At 39.3% G+C, this 20,870-nt stretch overlaps 2 protein-coding genes across 16 annotated transcripts in view; both read right to left on the minus strand.

The window, feature by feature from the left end:
• The window catches only part of LOC139964060 (sushi, von Willebrand factor type A, EGF and pentraxin domain-containing protein 1-like), a 495,975-nt gene that overhangs the window by 322,818 nt on the left and 152,287 nt on the right, over positions 1–20,870 (minus strand). The window lies entirely within an intron of this gene.
• Positions 2,384–20,518, minus strand: LOC139964072 (E-selectin-like). Its single transcript, XM_071965429.1, has 5 exons — positions 20,082–20,518; positions 17,396–17,530; positions 16,045–16,218; positions 13,405–13,578; positions 2,384–10,359 (listed from the first exon to the last, which is right to left on the minus strand). The coding sequence occupies exons 1-5, from the start codon at positions 20,134–20,136 to the stop codon at positions 10,121–10,123; spliced, it is 777 nt and encodes a 258-aa protein (XP_071821530.1). The 5' UTR covers positions 20,137–20,518; the 3' UTR covers positions 2,384–10,120.

Genomic DNA, 20,870 nt, shown 5'->3' on the forward strand with positions numbered 1-20,870 from the left:
AGTTTTGTTTGTAAGTATGTCAGACGAGTGTTGAAGTAATTAGAGTGTGCGTTTGTATACATCGTTTCACGTTAGAAAAAACAGAAGGTACTTCCCCTAGCTTCCACCGGGAGTAATAAATCTCAAATATCGGATTATGCACTTCCTGTTACAGGAAATCAGTAATAATGGGGAACATCTACCAATACGGATGTCCCTGGCATTAGTTATACATCATGTTAGAAAGTCACATGTGTCCTATACGTTACTTAGCAGCTGTAAATGTAACATCTCCATTTAACTTGGAGATGCAAGCACCAGAGGAATCGTTAAGCCGTACCGGCTGTTATAGCCCCCCCCCCCCCCCCCATTGGAGGTGTTAGTCCCATGTAACTTTGATATTTTGAGCTTCAAGTCAGCACCAATTTAGATGATGGATGTGTCTATTAATAAATGCTGGTTGCAAGATTTAATTAAAGAAATTGTCAGAGCGCCATCAAGTAGGGGTAATAATCTAACCGGAGCACCGAAAGGTAATTTCGGATGGGGTGCAGGAGTACACTGCTAGTTATTATTCAAGGGGCTAACAATGGCGAATAATTCCCGAAGCTACAGTATTTCAAGATAAATGTCTCCTCATGGCTAAGTAAAAAATCCGCGTCCAGCTAATGACAGTAGTCGAGAAAATGCCCAAATTTTGAACGCCGATGGGTCAAAATACCATATTTTGTACGCTGATTGGTCAACATACCAACCACTCGAATCCGGCGCTCTCTCCATTTTTTGCTACAATCTCACTCGGCTTCCTAGGCACATGTTACTAATTTTAGTCAGTTTAACACCGTTTGTTTCGCGCGCGTCGGTCAACTCAGCCACTATCATTTCTACACGCCTAACAGTGGCGCATCCGGGATATCTGTGAAGACATATATCGGTAGATATCGAAAAACTGAGCGGTGTATCATTAAGTTGGTAAACAGAAGCGTATCGTGTTAAAATAGTTCAACTTTGATATAATAAAAAAATACCTTTTTAGCTAATTAAGTCAATAAATTCCGTATAGGGAGGCCGAATGTCTTTTTTATTAAGTCTTCAAGGAAATAAAACAGAAATTACTTATGTAGTCTATGTATAATTTGGTAGATGGACTAACGTGCTTTTGTTTGGAATTTAATGTCTCCGTGGCAGTAGCGGATCATTGAGTAAGACCCTTTACTTAAGTAATATCAGTACTACTTTACTTACTACCTCTCTAGTCCTATTTATATTTCAAGTTCTCAATAGGTTTGAATTTTTGAGGTGAAAAGTCGCACTTTCAAGGCACAACTGGAAGTACCGATAATCGTAACAGTGGAGGGACATGGTAGAAATTTTGAAGAAAAAGTACCGCTTAGAGTAACAATTCAAAATTTTAGTTTCCTGCAATAAACTTCAAAAGTTTTAAGATACAGACGACAGTTCGAAATAACTGTCGACCTTTTGAGACAGAAAAAAATACTCTCGAAATAGAAACTTTTTATACAGTAAGAATTCAAGATAGTTTTAAATAACGGGCAATACAGTTTCAAATTTCCAGAATATGAAGTACTAATTTCTAAAATACTAGTTAATGTTGCAAAACAATTGTGGAAACTTGAAGAGCACATGGGGCGAAAGATTGAGAATAGATCTTTTTGTAACATTTCGAGGTAGAAAGTACTAATTTCGATATTTCATGTTGAAATTTCCAGAAGAAAATTTCCGAGACAAAAAGTAAATAAGAGAGAAACAGATTTGATGGTGATTTGATTGAACGAAAAGGCGTAAATCTGAGCCACCGTAGCATATACAAAAACTCTAAATTTTTCTGCGAAAGATCCCTTCATCCATTCCCTAAACCCCCAGTCCCACCCTCCTCCGTTTCCCTGTAGTTTTGGTAGCTTCTCGCGCAACTGTAATATGTAGTGCATCGAACACGAGTTGACCTTATGAACATGGCATGTTTTGAATATTTTATTAAACACTTCCTGTGTATTAGGGCAAGAATCAGGGTTTCACTCAACAATAAGAATCACTGTTATGTGTAAGAAGAATAGGCCTATATTGCACAACGATGGCAGTGTCCATGGTAATAGGCCCATTCCGTGGGAATTTGTTTAAATTTGCCAAAAATGGACAGTCACTAGCACTAGGATACGTATGTGACATATTATTTCCATTATTTATATTAACACTGCTGCTGCAAAACACTTTTTGCGACTTTTGCGAGAAGCCAGCAAAGGTAAAGAAGATCATCTCAACACCACTTTCCAGGACATTATTTTAAAAGAGACCTTTCCGCTCCTAGAAATGCAAACTTTGTCTTTAATATTCTGTGTTTCTACATCTCTCTCATTCCCAAACAAGATCAAAAGACAATTTTGCCTTTCTGGCTGAAAATAACTTTATTTACTATGTCCACAAAAAGAAATCAAATCTTTAAGAGTTCAGAAACTACACATCTTTCACTAGCTATAGCTAACATATAAGTCACAAACTCATATGAAGCCAGCTCTCTATGTATAATTGGTACAAGGTAATGATCAAATCTTACAAACCATAATACCCCAAAATGCTCAAGTATGTTACATGACTACAAAGTGCACCCAGCTGCCCAGCCAGCATGCCCAGTTGGGGCCCAATTGGGTTTCACTCGGTTGAATTGGGCCTGGTTGGGCCAGGGCCAGCCCACTCAGTGCCCATTCGGGCACAATACAGTTTGGCCCTTCTGGTTAACATACTTCAAAACATTATTGAGATGTTCAACACATACTTGATTTTAGCTTTGGAAAGCTTATAGGTTCTTCCTTAGGCCACCAATCCTTGACAACAGTTAATTCATTAACGTAGTGGCCCAATTGGGACAGACTCGGTTTTTGATCAGGTTGGCCCTCATGTATGGCCCGCTTCGGGCTCATTCGGGAGCAAGACGGTTTCACCAGGGGCTTTCTGTGACTGTGTCGAGTGGGGGGGGGGGGTGTACGGATCCAAATTAACGGCCAAAATTGATTGTTAGCAATCTCGCTCGAAAAAATGAGGTTAGTCTGCGAAAAATATGTTAAATTGGTAAGATTGTTAGCCGAAAAAACTGACAAGAAAAGAAAAAGAAAAGAAAGAAGGTCATCAGTATATTTGATTTTACCGAGGAACTCACGAACACCCCCACCCCCCCCCCGTACGGTACGCCCCTGGGTTTCTCTTTCGGCTGACCTACTTCAATGTATATATCTCATTTCCACACTGCACTATCGTTATGAAAAAGCCAACTGGCAACACGGTTTCCCGAATTAGGCGCCTTTTTGCCACCAATACGTATCGCGCTCCATTTGCCCTCACGTGATCATTCTACGGTAATAAAGCTAAAGAAATGACCGAGAACGATCCGATCCGATCCGATATGATTCAACGAAATCCATAGAAATAATTCAATTCACAATTGATAATTCAATCATTCACTCGAAAGGAGTTGGTACTCTGTGAGTATTTTGGAACAATTTTTTTTTCTGTGAGGGTGTGACTCATTTGGGTGAATTTGTAGCAAGTTTATTTCCTTGCACCCTCATCTCCGGAAGTGTTAACTTTCTGTGACGGGTTTCCTCGTTTGGAAAATACAAGGGACTCACCAGAGGTATACATGCGTCATCTTAGCTTGGGACCTCCGCGACATGTGGATTATTACTATTACGAGTACCAGCTGACCTTTATTAATATACTTAATTAGAGCTCTACACGCATATCTTTACCTCGGGAACTTCAAACCTTAATATCTATATTTGTGCGGACATTGCCCGCTCGTGTAATTTACTGCTCCGCGAGCTCTTGGCCTAACGATCACCTCCTGTCCGCGTCGCAGGTGATTATTGTTTATCAGCGTAGCCTAGCGTGGTTGCTGTTCATAGGATGGTCAGCCTAGGCGCCCTATAGTCTACTACTACTTCGCGCCACCTTCTGGAAGTTCCAACCACGGCTTGGCGTAAAGATTCTCACGCCACCGATCTAAGCTTGGACTGAGCGACGGTGCACTGTGTGTATTTTCGTGTATTGGAGGACCGACCACTTTTCATTTAATTTTACTAGACGGACTGATCCAAATTATTAGATCAGAGGTGTGTGTTTTACAATACCCTAATCTAGTATAAGTTATAGCATTATCAGGCAACTAGCCTAGACATAATGGCATGTCATTTCGTGTATTACTCGCGACAGCCTATCCTTACGGTCTACATAGACTTAGACTTTTACAGTTGCAGAGCAATCGTGGTTGGTGTATTACTCGTCTTCATTATAAACTTTTAAGATAAGTATCCTTGCTCGTTTTCAAATACACCTGTCTCGTAGTGGATCACCACGCATTAATGTTCTGTTTGCAACCGATTCAACGGCATATTCTTTCGATCACTATCGTAGGCCTGAAGGACCTGTACGTAGCATAGACTTTGTAATTAGAAGAGGAGCCACTGTTGCAGACTTGCTTCTGTATACCATAGATAAGCTACGTCGCTATCCTACCAACGACTGGGTCATTCTTTGCTGTGCTGCAGGCATTTAACAACCTTACGGAATTCGCCAGCAATTCTTCAGGTCACAGAGTTCTCCGTCGATCTCCAGTTACTGCTCCTTGGCTAATCTCACGTCTCCAACATTTTAAGGACGCTGTTCAACGAGAGCACCCACCCATTATTGTTGCCTTTATTACTATTCCTACAGCTTCCTTTGTTAAGTTCCGGGAAAGTAGGCAGCTGTTTTCGCCAATACTCACTACTGAACAACTCAAGGCCTGTCAACACGATCTCGACAATCAATTGGACGCAGTCAACCTATTCATCCGTTGTTTCAATCATCAACCGCAAGACAATTTCAACATTTGTAAATATGTATTTTTCATGTTCAAACTTTTTTTAGATTTTTGTAGATTAAAGGGGGCATTTATTCAAACTGTAGTTCACCTATCTGATACTTAGAGCATTGAAAATCATATCAGTAGCCCTATTTCCATATTCATAGCATGTTCAGTTACCAAGATATGACTGTTTGCAGTTTGTTTCTTAATAGGAGTAGAATGGCCACACCATATTTTTTATGTCAATACCTGGCTATTACTAAAAGTATTATATTTCCCTTTGAAATATATACGCATGTTTCCACACATTCCTTACATGTGAAATAAATAATATTGTGTAAACATCATCTAAATCCCAAGTGCTGACATAACATGTTAACATTTTAGAACGGATAGGGTTATAACTTCCATGTTTATATGACTATGAATAACAATTTAAAACATAGGAATTGCTACAAAACTAAGGAACTGATGTCATCAAATATTAGTGTTGCCGTTCTATTTTATTTCTTAGGAATTTTCCAAATGCTCATATTCTGTCGCACTCAATTTTTCCAACTGTCGCACTCTAATTTTCACATATTCTTGTAATTTGTGAGTGTCCTAAAATGACCTTTAATCAGTCATATTTACCATGTTTTCCTTGTCATATTGAGAAATTGTATCTCGCGATCCTTATACTCCACCATACAAAACTTTGTATGATTTTGAATATTCTAAAAGAAATGCCTAGAACTACTGTACAACGTTCAGCTTCAATTCGGTTAATTTATGTATTAATTTTGCTATTAGGTGGGTTGACCCTGTTCACTAGCTTACATTGGCTCTATGGTATATACAATTGAAACGCTCAATGCTAATCTATGGAAGCTTAAAAGTGCCATCAACATAAGAAAAACTTTGCCCCATAAATTGACATTTTTCAGTAAATTGTTTAGATAGCGAAATAAAATCTTATCAAATATCAGAAAATGTTGGATTGCTCAGTTGCTTTAACTGAGCAATTGAAAAATTTTCTGAAAAATGTTTAATTGAAAACAAATCATATCTCGTCAATTGGACATTTTTCTGCAAAATGTTTAATTGACAACTTATCATATCTCGTCAATTGGAAATGTTGCTGCAAAATGTTCAATTGTTCACTTCATTCCATCTGAGCAATTGAAACATTTTCTGCACAATGTTTAATTGACAACTTATGGTATCTCATCATCAACTCAACATAAACATTTTTCTGCAAAATGTTTAATTGTTCATTTCATTCCAAATTCTCAGCTGGAATGAAGTGAACAATTGAAATTGTTTCATGTGAGTGATAAATAGCCCCCCCCCCCCGCCCCCAGGAAAATAATATTAAGCGTGTTAGTAAAAAGCACTGTATTTTTTGGTAATTCACTATGTCGTCGAATATAATTTGTTGAAAAAAAAAAAGTTTTCCCCTTTGTTACATTAACATAGCTTTTGTAGTCAGTAGTCTATGTAGCCTTCAAGCAGATAACTATACTCAGTTGCTTACTGTGTAGTGAGGGCCAGTGATACAGATGTATCGAAAAATAATTCCGCATAATTCCACATGGTAATGTTGATGAGTAGTACGGGGGGGGGGGGGGGTACAAGGCAGCAGTTGGAATTTTCTGGCTCCAAAATCCACCCAGTTGGAATTTCAGCCACTACCCCCCCCCCCCCCCCCCAATCATCAGGCCTTAGCTACGTCCCTGTGTAGAGATGGGATAGATAGCTACTGGCATGATTTTTAAAGCTCGATAACATACATAAATCACATTTTGAGTACACTTGCCCTTTAATGTGAATTGTTATGCTTAGTACTAAACCATTCCATTCTTTTTTATTGTGTCGTATCTACATTAAACGATTATACACATTAATTTTTGCTCATCAATGTTCTTTATTCTAGAGTACAGCCATCCATATATATTTTTGTGTTTTCCAGATTTACTGTAGTAATATTTTTTATTACCTATTTCATTATCTTGTCATAAAACATAGATGTTTATTCTCACCTTGCCAGAAAAAGTAAAAGTTCCGCTTTCGGTAGCGATTTTAAATGAGTTCATGTTTTTATGATTCCATTTGATCTAGAGGATACATACTGTTGGCCCTGAGCAACATTCGCATTGCATTTGCAATGCAAAAGTATGTGCAATATATAGCATCTTGCCCTCATCGTTAACATTTGCAGGGTTTGCCTGGACATTCTATTCTTTCTCCAAATGCCAAAATGTTCCCTCCAATTAGGATGCATATAGTTTCAGTTCTGAGAGTTTCATATTTTTTCTTTGAAATAAAATGTAATTATGGAGTTTATGAATTATTGTTTAGTTTTCATTGTTGTCTTCTTGAAAAATATATTTCAATGAATGTAGACATGAATACATTTGTTTTTATTTGGATTTGTTTCTGAGGCAATTAATCTCTGCTGTACCACGACAGTACATGAACGGTTCAAGTGTTAATGATTCAACAACCTACTATAATATTTGGGACACAAGTGCAACCAAGCTAAATGCAGCTCTTCTCTCGTCCTTTGGATGATGGGGCGACTACACTTTCACGCTGAGACAAACTTATGACTTTTACAAACACTTCCTGCATGCTCCCAGGGCTGTTATTTTACGTCCCCATCCCATGGTCGTGATTGAAACTTGGCCTTCAGCCACTTTCCCGAATGCTGAGAGGTGGTAAAACTGTAGATAACTGAACTATTTTAAGGGACACAGTGAAACAGCTGGGCTTAAAATTTGGACCACACAGTTGGCCCAGTTGGGCCCAGTGTGGGTTTCACTTGGGTCAAGCTCAGTCAACTGGGCCCGAAATGGGTTCCATTTGGGCCCCATGCAGTTAGCCTGATTGGGCACAGTATGGGTTCTGTGTGGGCCAAAACGATTGGGCCCAGAATGGGTCCCAGGTGGGCCCCATACAGCTGGCCCGGTTGGTCCCCGTATGGGATTGGTTTGGGCCCCAATCAGTCTCGCCCAACTGGGACCAGTTTGGGCCACTCGTGGGCCCCAATCTGTTTGGCCCAATTGGGCCCTGTGTGGAACGGAATGACAAATCTGAATGGGCCCCAATTGGGAAGCCCAATTGGGGCCCACTTGGCAGCCCGATTGGGCCCCATTTGGGGCTTATGATCGCTGGCTGGCTGGGACCCTATCAGATCAAGGTTAGGAACTGTTTGTACTGTCAAAACGAGTGCTTTGAAGCATTACATTAGAGGACAGTTTAGAGAGGTGATAGCATTGGGAAATTATCTCAACTGCCTGCAAAGTGACATTGAGCATCAATATGTAAGAGGGAGTGCCTCTATCTATCATCTGCAGAACTATGTTGTTGAATTCGAGGAAAGTCTTCTACATTATCATTCTTGATTAGATGGAAAGAAATATGTTCTTTGTGGTAACATTTCTCAGTACAAAGTTAACCGCCAAGTTCGTGCTTTGTCTTAGTACATGATCTTTGAAGCTTCGTCCTTAGGAGTTATTTGACAAAATGGTTTTTTTCGGATGATTTGTTACTTCTAAGTTTTGTGTGATGAGGGAAACATGTTTTGGTCGTTTGTTCATTCAGGGTTGAATAAAACCCTGATTTGGAAAAAGGGCAACAGTTTTTTATTATATTTATTATCAGTGTATCGGTAATGCGGTAATATCTTTTATTTTTAGCATGCTGGATACCTTTAAAATTGAATAAGAGTGTACAATATCAGTGCTTAAACTACATGAAGAGAATGTTTAGAACTAACGTTTTCTCAATCAGATATTTAATATAGGTGCTGTAAAACACTCACCTCAGATCTTATAATTCGGATCAGGCCGTCTAGTAAAATTAAATGAAAAGTTGCCGGTCCTCCAGTAGGCCTACACCAAAAATACACACAGTAGGCTACAACGTCGCTCAGTCCAAGGTTAGATCAGTGGCGTGAGAATCTTTACGTCAAGCCGTGGTTGGAACTTCTCGAAGGTGGTGCGAAGTAGTAGTAGTAGTACTGTGGGGCGCCTAGGCTTATTATCCTATTAACAGCAACCGTGCTAGGCTACGATGATAAACAATAATCACCTGCGACGCGGACCGGAGGTGATCGTTAGGCCACTAAGTCCGGTGAAAAGAGCTCGCGGAGCGGTTATTAACACGAGCGGGCAATGACCGAACAAATATAGATAATAAGGGCTGAAGTTCCCGAGGTAAAGATATGTGTGTAGAGCTGTAATTAAGTATATTAATATGGGTCAGCTAGTACTGGTAATAGTAACAATCCACATGACGCGGAGGTCCCAAGCTAAGATCACGCATGTAGTCCTGGCAAGTCCCTTAAAGTATTTTCCAAACGGGGCAACCCGTCACAGAAAGTTTACACTTCCGGATATGAGGGTGCAAGGCAATAAAACTTGCTAAAAATGTTCAGTTTCTCATAGCTACTGACAAAACATGCCGCTGCAGTTACTTGATTTAGCTTATTTCATTAATTGCGCATTAAGTCTGGCTTGGTCACTTCTTATGATCCATCGTACCTCCAATGCATTTGCATTGCTGTCAAAATCTCAATATTTTTAATTCGACGTTTCATCTAGCAATGTTAAGGTTTCGCCCCAAAATTCTACGTTTTATCACAACCGATGGACATTTTATCTCAAACAATACCACCCAGTAGTAACACCTTAGATCGAACTCTATGTGGTGTATCTTGAATCTTTGGCGTTGCATGTATCTCAAATGTCAACATTTTTGCTAGAAACTACAACATTTTAACACTATAATATCTACTTGAACAATTTGACGGATTATGAGAGTAAAAGAGATTGATTTGATTATTCAGTTGCTCATTGTGCGGTGTCAGCTTATAAGACTCTTGAGCTGGGAGTTGTCACTATGGGTAATTCAAGAAACTTTGTCATGACAATTGATTTTCGTCGGCAAGCACCCCAAGACGCACCCCCCCCGCAGAACACCCCCCACATCCACCGCATTCCCACGCACTCCCCTGTCTTTCGCCTCTCATTGCACATTTCTGTCATTAAGGCCACTCAAGAAACTTATGCAGGATTACTATTTGTGCTAGCAGTTTTCTCTGTTCATATAATCCCAAGGTCACATATTACAAAGATTTTACTGCCCTTATTGTAAACTGTCAATCTCCTCGCTACCATGTCAGTCATACCTCTTCCTTTTCACTTAGTCCCTCCCCCCTTTCCCTCCCTTGTTCAATGTCCTGCCACCTAAATATTTTCTTAAATGGTATTCGTTATGTTTATCTAATATGCAATTAAACTATACATTAATACATAGTGGAGGTCTACCGGGAAATGAGGGTCTCCTATAGGGCGTCCATTCACCTCCCTGGCACTTCATATAGCGTGAACCTCTATGCTCGTAGCCTTCAGGACACTTGACACGAAGATATCCCCCGTTCCTCGTCAATGTACCGAATAATTCGTGTTCATGAATTACTTGAACCGTCTTGTTTTCGTCTACATCTCCATAGGGCAAATCCGTTGGATCACAAGATCCTTGAAGAAATGGAAAGCGTGTTTTGAATGAGATGATCAAGCCACTAAATATTTTTTTTAAAGCAGACATAAAAAGTCTGGGATAATATTTAAAGTCCATTGATTAATGTAAACCATAAAAGTTACGTGATAAAACAATGGTCAATTTTCAATCTTAGCCAAATTGGTGGCAAAAGATGTGTCGCAAACTCCTCTTTATAACAGTAAGGTTGATGGACTGATATGTAAATCCCAACCCCATATACCTGAAACACATATACACACAAATTTGGTTACTTACCTCTGACCCTACGACGGTCACTGAGGTACTTAAATTATATGCACACGCACAACCCTCGACATGTTTGAAGACCATCGGCGTTATACGGTTTCGCGACACACCTGTTGTGATATTTTTCACACCGAGGGACCAAATAAATAAGAATCAGAATAGAAACGCTTTATTGCGTGATGCCATCTCCCAGATCGTAACACAGGAATTTACGATGACCTGAATGGGTCGCAAGTATACACTTATTACAACACCCACCAGCTCTTTACACAGACATACACACAACCGGACACATTACGTCAACTAGCCTCTCCCCCTACCACTCCTCAATGAAACCTTCACCACGTATTTCCTGCATCCCCATGATGGACCTCATAGTTCCCGTACATGTTCATCAACATACATTGTAACTGTTGTTATGTTTACATTATATGTACATTACATGTATAAGGATGATATTTTGGTTATGAACATGCCATAATGATAAAATAGCAGAAAGTGTCATACCCATATAGAAAGTTATGACGGTTGAATGTCAATTGTTTTAAAGACTGTTAGAGCGTATTAATGGGCTTCAAATGTAAAAGATCATGAGATCAGTGAGATCAAGACTCATCTATATATAACGTGGTGGATCTATGTTTATCGATGTACCTCCAGAATGATGATATCATAATGGTCATATACCCAACTTTTGGGATGATATCTATAATTCTATGGATTGCGTACATGTTTCACATTGGGAATTGGTACCTGTGAAAAGTCCCTTTAATTGACGAGTATGTATACTAAGGAATAAACCACTTATGTTTTCGAAATTTGACGTTATTTTTATTATATAAGTGAGAACGGACAAGAATTTCTTTTGGGATATTCTTTTAATGTTCAACGAGCCACAATGTGAGGAATATGTATCTGCTTTCGGCTGAGTGTGTTATAACTGACCGGTAGTAACATGCATGGTAAGAAAGACGCAAATTATTCGTTGAATCTTGTTGTAATCTTATTCATTCATGCAACTTACTGAGGATAAGATATTGTGCTATATCGACAATTTGTTCAAATATGGAATAGCTGCCCACATCATACATTTCCTTGAAGCGCTGACCTAAAACTCGTTGGGTTGGACTCTCTAAGATGTGGGGAGGGGGGGGGGTCGGAGTGGTACAATAGCGTGAGACAAAGCGATGGGGTGGACTTACTATTTTAAGATGAAGGGTCAAGAAGCAGTGTGTGAGACTTAACTATTTGTGTATGCGTGTGAACATGAAAATGTGTCACGAACTCCTCCTAGGGACAGATTGGCTTCAAACACAGTGAGTGTGTACATTGGTATGGGATGTCGTGCTCATGTTACGTGTGACGTTAAAGATTCAAAGGTCGAACTACCAGTTACCAAACACAGACCTTTTGGCTGTGAAGCGGATACCCAAATGACAAATTGGCCGAAATCTTCGAAACTGTGCGGGATATAAGACTCTGCAATTAAACAGCTCATTGTAAAACGCAAAAGATCACTTGATCATACGTCAAAGGTCAAACTTAGGTAAATTTCAGCTAAAAATGTTTCGAGAGCTACTTCTCAAAGGTAACTCAAACTGAGTGAGTATATACTTGGCCATGGGACGCTGTGCCTACATGACTAAGTCAGGTCTCGGGGTAAGGTGTCTAAGGTAGCAGGAACAAAACAGCATATTGACCATTTAATATATACAAAAATCACAAAACCCATGTTAAATATCAGAGACTGAAGGTTTACAGTGCACTATTTAATTTAAGACGACAATGATCACATCGCCGAAGAATATGTTCAACGGGTTAATTTCGGCAAGATCTATGAACGTACTAATATTCAAGGCGGTAGTACTGCAAACTTGGTGGGTCATAATGATGGTAACATTTTGGGATGAGATCCGTAACTCCATAGATTGCTTACTTGTTACGTTTGCACTAGCGTTTTATAGTCTTGGGGTCGAGTATTGCGAGCGTAGCGTTCCCCATCCTCTTTGTGAGAACCAGAGAAGTTCGAATTTTTGCTAATGACAATCACCTCTTTTTGAGCAATTATTAATTGCAATAAAATGCCATTTTGTTGTATTGAATGCACATTTAAAAGTCCATTTTGATGGGACATTTTTAGGTGAAGTCACATATCCTAGTGTCCTTCGAAGTTAATGCTCCCCACCCCCATGTCCCCACCACAGACTGAACCCTTTCAGTCGCTTCTGTGAAAGTTTACAGAAGATGTATTTGGTTTTGAATTACTGATTTAGCTTTGTGAAGTATATTTACGAGACATTTGGAGCGATGTGGTTGACATGAATACAAATATGACATTGTAATTAACGTGGAAGCAAGTCCGAGTCCATGTCCATGTTTCTCATGTTTCCAGTTAAGAAGTTTTGTTTACTCAGCTGTAACAAATTGAAACACAATCGAGTGATTAAAATATGTGCAGGGCAGTATCAAAGATGTTAGGAATGGGACATGTTTCCAGTATTGATTTACGCTCCGGCAAACAAGTTCGAAGAAAGAATGTATTGGATCTGACATAGTGATCGCATGTCGCTTCCCGTGCTTGTATAGTCTACGAGAATTTGAGAGAAAAAAGGTGTTTGAGTAAACCAGAAGATATTTTTTATAAAGTCAGATCTACTGCCAATAAACCCACACTCGGGTCCTTTCTACACAGCCTCGTCCGAGTCCAAGCCCTTTAAAAACGAACTCAAGTCATATAACAATGGTACTAATATAGGCTGCCAAATTCAACTCACCCGTGCATTCAGGAACATCTGCGCTCCACGTTCCATCACTCTGGCAAGTGAGGACAGACTCCCCATTAAGGCTAAATCCTTGATCACACGAAAATTCCACTCTTTCATTATATCCAGTTCCAGAACTATCTTTGTGAACATTTTCTGGTGCAACAAGCGGTAGACATTGTACAGCTGATGAATAAATATAAAGTAACAATCTAAATATGCAAACAGTCAATTTTTAGACTGATAATCCCTGATAAACCTGATATATTTATATATATATATATATATATATATATATATATATATATATATATATATATATATATATATATATATATATATATATATATATATAAACCGCTTTGTTTCGTTTTTCAACATTTTCAGAATTTAACCGTCTTTACACCATATCCATTAGATAGAGAAATGCACATTGACCAAAACAGCGACATCATGATCCAAATTGAGTTAATCCCTTTTTCTAATTGCACCACCTTCCTTGGCATAAGTATCGGATGCCATTGACTTTGTAATATCCTCAATGATATGACTTGCAGTAAGGTTTTAAATGGGCCGAGGTATTAAGTCATTTCCTTCCTCCCAAAGTCCTCCTCACTATTTATAATACTCTTGTTCTACATTTTTCTTTCCAATCGTGCTATTGTATGGAGCTATATACAAGCTTCTCACATAAAGCACCCGATACTCATAGCTAGTGCAGTAACTACTGCTCATGTTCCACAACCGTGCATCAGTAATTACACTGTGCTGTGTTCGCAATACGGTAACATGTGTTACAGGTGGCGCAGTAATTACTGCAAAGCTGTTACACGTTCCCATGTTCAGGGATAAGCTGAAGATTGTCTTAACCAATGCTAGAATTATTCCTAAAAATTTTGCTGAATTTACTGTGCTTCTTGAGGATCTGAAACCTGATGTGTTTGGTATCACCGAATCTTGGTAAAGGAAGGACATTGATAGTGCTGAGGTTTCTCACCCGGGGTATGTTGTGTATCGTCAGGACAGAAGGGATACTCATAATGGGATTGGTGGGGGAGTGTTACTGTAAGTAAGGGATGACATTTTAAGTGTAGAGAAATCTCAGTTGCAAGGGTCTTTTGTAAATTCTGTCTGGTGCGAGTTGTCCACAGACAACTCCAAGAAGTCCAGTGATGTTATCACTGATGTTGTTTACCGTTCTCCTAACAGCAACGATGATAATGATGTCTTGCTGTTTGATTCAATTAGAAAGGCTGCTAAAGGTGATGTTGTTATTATGGGCGACTTTAATTTTCCTGGTATTAATTGGACAGATGGTTCCAGTAGTAAGAAGGGTAGTTACTTTCTAGATGTTGTGCAAGATTGCTTTTTACATCAACATGTTACTTTCCCTACTAGGGGGGATAACATCCTGGATCTTGTTTTGAGTTCTGATCCAAGCAATGCTGTTGATTTGACGGGTCTAGGAAAAACTAGGAACTAGTGGTCATGATATACTAGCTTTTGATGTTGTTTGCAAAGTCGTAAATTCTGTTAGCAAGGGAAAAGCCCCTGATTATGCGAGATCAGATACAGAGGCAATTGAAAATTTACTAAAGGGTACAGATTGGATTAATTTGTTTAGAGATATGAGTGCTTCTCAGTCTTGGATTTGTTTAGCTGATAAATTAAAGGTCATTATGGAAAATCATGTTCCGTGGAAGAATCGTCGTCGTAAAAGCAGTATGCCACTCTGATGAATAAGAAAGTTAGATGTGCAATTAGGCAAAAACGTAGAATGTGGAAGTTGTTTAGAAGGACTAAATCTGAATCTCTTTTGGCCAAGTTTAAAATTCATCAGGTGAAGGTAGAATGCTTAGTCTCTGATGCAAACCTGAATGTCGAAAATAGCATTGCCCTAAAAATTAAAGATAATTACCCAAAGGCCTTCTTTTCTTATGTCAGGTCGAAGCAGAAAGTTAAAGATGCAATTTTTCTCTTAGGGCACCACAGGCTGATAATAAAGTTACTGATATTTCATGGATTTCCAGAAGGCCTTTGATAAAGTTCCCCACCAGCGTCTTTTACTTAGGCTGAAGAGTATGGGTGTCAATGGGAATTTACTGTGTTGGATCGAGAATTGGCTTGGTAATAGGAAACAGAAGGTGGTAATATAAGGCTGTGCTTCTTCTTGGCAGGACGTTACTAGTGGGGTTCCACAAGGGTCTGTATTGGGTCCCTTGTTGTTTGTTGCCTATATAAATGACATCGACCGAGATATTTTGTGTACAGCTAAGAATTTTGCTGATGACACCAAATTGTATTCTGAGGTCTCTTCCAAAAGCGATTCTGAGAAGTTTCAAACGGATTTGGGTAAGGTTTTTTCCTGGTCTCAGGGGTGGTAAATGCTTTTTAATATTGATAAATGCAAGGTAATGCACATTCGTAGTAGTAACCAAAAGTTTACATACAATCTTAATGGTGTTGAGTTACAGGAGATCTCTGTTGAAAGAGACCTAGGTATCTACATTGACTCACACATAGCCTCACACATAGATCAAGTGTATTATTAGCACAACCTTGAGAATCGCCTTCACCGACCCCCAGAAAACACCCTCCTCTATAACATTCTTGATTAGCACCTGGCCCTGTAATCAAGGTCGATGCCCTTACCACAAGAAACATCATTAGTCGCGTTCCACTCTTTGGTTTCTAGACACTCCAGATGGGCGTTACCACTGAGTACGTATCCAGGAGAGCAAGAGAAAGTCGCAGTTGAACCAACTGTTCTGTTTACAGGGTCGTATATAACATTACCATTCTCCGGGGCTCCGAAAAATTCACAACCTACACAGAGAAAGTTTTCGGTTAGGCATGGAAGGGAGTTCAAATGTTTTAAATTACAGTAAATACTTAACCGTTCAAAGAAAACGATCATTAAATGTTTTGCTTTAAAGTTACGTTCATTCCTATTTAACGTTATTTGATTATACAATGAAACAGCATAGGACGCAGAGAACATGTCACGTTAAATGAAAAGTTCTATACCTAGGTCACTGATTGGCTAATTCATACATGTCTGAGACACGAGTGGACTAAATCGTAAGCCTATGATTTACTAAGGCAGCAATATGTTTTCAGTTCATAGAAGATAACAAACTCAAATCACCAAGTATATGCCATCATGGTACACATAGAGATATAACCTCCATTGAGCACGAAGATGACATCTCCGGGACGTTTCTTGGGTCTTTTGATTGCGGGGTTGGCGGGGGTTGGAGGGTAGAATATCAATTTTCCAACTAGAACCATAATTTTCGAACTGGATGGACTCGTAAGGAGGGGTGCCGTACCGCAAGTTCGAAATTTTCAGCAGTATAACACGAATGGGTTGCCAATTCTTTACACCTAAAATCAAGCGCCAATTGCAATATTAAGACAATTGTCGGTTGCTCTTAGTCTCTTAGTATTTTCAACTTTACAATGGGTTGTGCAAGCAGTTATATAAACAAGATTTGGGTTAATTGTAAGGTCGAATTTCGTCAAATATTGTAATCATGTCAACCTCTAACTAGAAATATTAGAAATTGTCTAATATTATAGACTCAGGAATCAGAATTATTCTGTTAAGAATGCTATCATGTTAAATTACTTGAAGAGATGTTGCATAGATAAAATTTCCAACCATCACGTTTCTGAACAGCTTTTTTCAACTATTAAAGGTTTAAGCCAACTATTGGATGAGAAAACCTCCCTCCCCGTAGCTGTACGTCACTGTGTCATCTGAACTAAGAACGTCCAGTCAACTCGCCTCCCTCTCCACACCTGCCTGCTTCATTCTCTCTCCACCCACCTCCACCTCTCTCCACCTCTCTCTCTCTCTCCCATTCATCGATACAAACATAAGTTCATATTGTCAGGCTGTGTTTATGAAAACTTAAGTGTGGTGAATGCTCTGCTGTTAAAAGTAAGGTGCGGGCCGTACGGCTCGACAGGAACGACATTGAAGAAAAGTCAATCTTACCTATCCTCACACAGGTCCAGCCACAATTGTCGACGCACTGACATGTTTTACCGACTTTTCTACATGTCCGTGTATCTGCACAGCTATTGCCGGTACAGGTTGCGGTTACATTTCGAGTAGGACATGATTCTTGCGCTGTAAATAATTTTGTACATGCCGTATAGATATTAACCTCATCAGTAAACCAACATTATTTCATAATATCTAAAACTATTGTGTAAAAGTAAGTGGGCCCGACGTTTCGATTCTAGCAAGATCTTTCTCAGAGGATGAAGCCTCTGAAGAACTGAAGAAGATCCTGCTAGGATTAAAACGTCAGGCCCAGTTATACTTTTCGCATTTTCATATACAGTCTCTTTAGTGGATAAGCAGTTATCTAACCGTTTTTTTTTTTAAATATCTAAAATAGACTAAACCTATAATGTTTCTCTTACTGCTACATTGCTACATTGCACATTGAGTTCGTAGTTTATAGGCTACGTCTGAAGGTTATAAATGTAATCAATTATTTTATAATTCTAATACTCCAACATTTTATATCATATTTTATATCAACATCATACGTAGCAACCTTCTATGACAGTCAACACCACATGTAGTCCTTGCCTTGCCTTGGGGCAATAAATGTCATGAAAAATGACTACGACATAATTTTGTGTGTGCTATACTCAGTCCAGCCACCTAAATTTATGTGGCTCGGAAGTTTTAAAGGTTATCAAAAGTACCGTCCCAAACGATATTGCCCCAAACCCATATAGGATGGTAAAGATGCAGCTGTATGTAACCGCGTACATCGGAATACAATGTAGATTTAATAGTATAGTCGTTACTACACCTTTAAACTCAACAGGAAATCGAAGCAAGCATGAATGTCGTATGTTGTTTATCTTTGTAACTGAGTGTGGAGACTTTGCCATTAAGACAGTGCTGGGATTTACCTAGGCCTTACCATAAAACTACTCGGTTTTAGTCGGAAACAACTCCGTGGTTTTAGCTTCCTGAAATAGGACAATGTTTTTTGACGGTTGAAATAAAGGCTACCACATCGCATCATTGTCATGTTCACATGTATGATAAGAAAATGCACCGCGTCGACCAATGGCCAAGATGGGCTTCTGTTCTGAGGAGATTGTGAACATGGGAGGAAGGAAGGGGGGGGGGGGGCGATGGGCGATGTTAGAGAGGCGGCACATACCATTCTAATTCATATAAATTCAAATAATTATTGGCATGATTCCCCAGGGTACTTCCTCGACACTTCAAAGTTTACTCTAAATTCAATCTAAATTCATAATATAATAGTTTCGCCTCTCGTTGGTTAGTTTGATCTTGTAGTTTACTGGGGCTATACGCAGGGATTGCTGTCCAATTAGTAGCCTTTTACTTTAAGAGAGCCTTTAATTTTAGTTGGATTAATGTTAAATCATAACAACGACAGAGCTATACCAGAGAGGTAACACCTGCCTGGTGGGTGGTAGAAAAGTATGAATTTGATATCGCTACAAAAGCAGGTCCTCCGTTAGGATTTATTCTAAATATACACCTATGGACTTCAGATGGTGCCACGCCAACATGGTTTCTTCAGGGGAAGGGAGGGGGAATAAATGTTTTGAAATCCTTCAGGTTTATTTTTAGGAAAACTCGAACAATTTATTCAAAATCGGAAGAACGACTAACGAAAGGTTACAACTTACAAGCAATTCCAACGACTTATCTGTGGGCGCAGAGTTTCTGGTTGCAACTAACACTGATGGATTTGGTATGATAAAGCATACCAAGTATGACTTGGCTATCAATGGCGTATGTGTATTACCCATTCCTTACCCATACTGCGTTAATATAAAGGGAATCGAGACTACATGAGTTCCACATGATGCTCTTCATTAGAATACGTATAGGCTATAGGCTGACACGTGCTGTGACGAAGTTTTAAGAAGTAATCAACCATCTTAAATTATTCATAGAAACAAAGTAACCATCGAAGACTGTGTTCGAATTCAACAGGGCTGAAATCGAAGACTGAATTCCGCGGCATACTGACCTTGATTTGCCTATATGATATATACTGAATTACACATATTTATCGTTGACAATTCATAATCATGGACGTTAAATATGAATCTAAGAGACTGACTTCGGATAGCTTGCGGCTTTGATAAGCCAATGAGGCTTCTTCACTAGTTCCTGCTTGCAGGAGGGTCCAAAGTACATAGTAATTTATGCTAAACTGCCTAGCGAAGACAGACCGTTCACGTAGTGTGTATGCTAGACTGCGAAGGCAGACTGTTGACTTGACATATATATCCTAGACTGTCCTGCAAAGGCAGACCGTTGACTTATTATATATGACCGTTTTACATGTTATATATACTAGATTGCCCTATAAAGACAGACCATTGACGTAGTGTGTATGCTAGACTACGAAGGCAGACTGTTGACTTGACATATATATCCTAGACTGTCCTGCAAAGGCAGACCGTTGACTTATTATATATGCTAGACTGCCCTTTGAAGACAGACCGTTGACGTAGTGTATATGCTAGACTACGAAGGCAGACTGTTGACTTGACATATATATCCTAGACTGTCCTGCAAAGGCAGACCGTTTACTTATTATATATGCTAGACTGTCCTGTAAAGGCAGACCGTGGACGTCATATGTTAGCCTGTTACTACAATAACTTACCAACTGAACCAGTGAAAAGCACAATAAAGAAGAAGCAGCCTTTTGATAAATTCATTTTGAACACAGTAAGATGATTTGCGGCCAACAGCTATAGAGCCTAACACGTGCTTGTGTACTGGGAACTTGAATTGGGTGAATAACTTAAATGGAAGCAGCACACCAGGTTATAGTCTGTGGTGGAAATGAATGATATTCAACAAGCAGAACAATTAGATCTCTGAAGACAGGATGGACAAACTTGCCATGAAACAGGAAGCAAAAAGTGACTGTATCGTTAAATAGTTTGTGGCACATTACGTTCTTGTATACGTTGCAATTGAATTCCATGATAACGGTAAGACAGTGTCTTCCATGATATACATATCAACAAGTAATTCCTTCCTGGGGTTAGGATCCATGGAGAATCCGCAGTAACAAGAGACCATCCCTTCTCCCCCCACCACCACCGTTCCTTCGATGTTCCTGTCCTATCCCAGTGTGTCAGTTTGCGACAGTACGGTAATACTGTACCTTCGAAAAGGGGAACATGGACATTCCTTTTACTGCACATGTCTCCGCTTGGACATAGCACACGTTTAACCGATCAATTTATACGGCACTTAAATTATGTATCATATATGGCGTGTAACTAATTAACCGACCCCTCAACCTTACCTCACCTTCCTTCTCAAATCCCCTTCCCCTTGGCTATCCTTTGGTATGAACGACAATACATTGCACGTTTGTTTGATGTCTAAAATGCCATAAATTGTCTTTATACTTTAGGATTAAAAATACAAGGAGTTATAG

The sequence above is a fragment of the Apostichopus japonicus genome, chromosome 22 (genome assembly GCF_037975245.1).
Source record: "Apostichopus japonicus isolate 1M-3 chromosome 22, ASM3797524v1, whole genome shotgun sequence".
Taxonomy (NCBI): Eukaryota; Metazoa; Echinodermata; class Holothuroidea; order Aspidochirotida; family Stichopodidae; genus Apostichopus; species Apostichopus japonicus.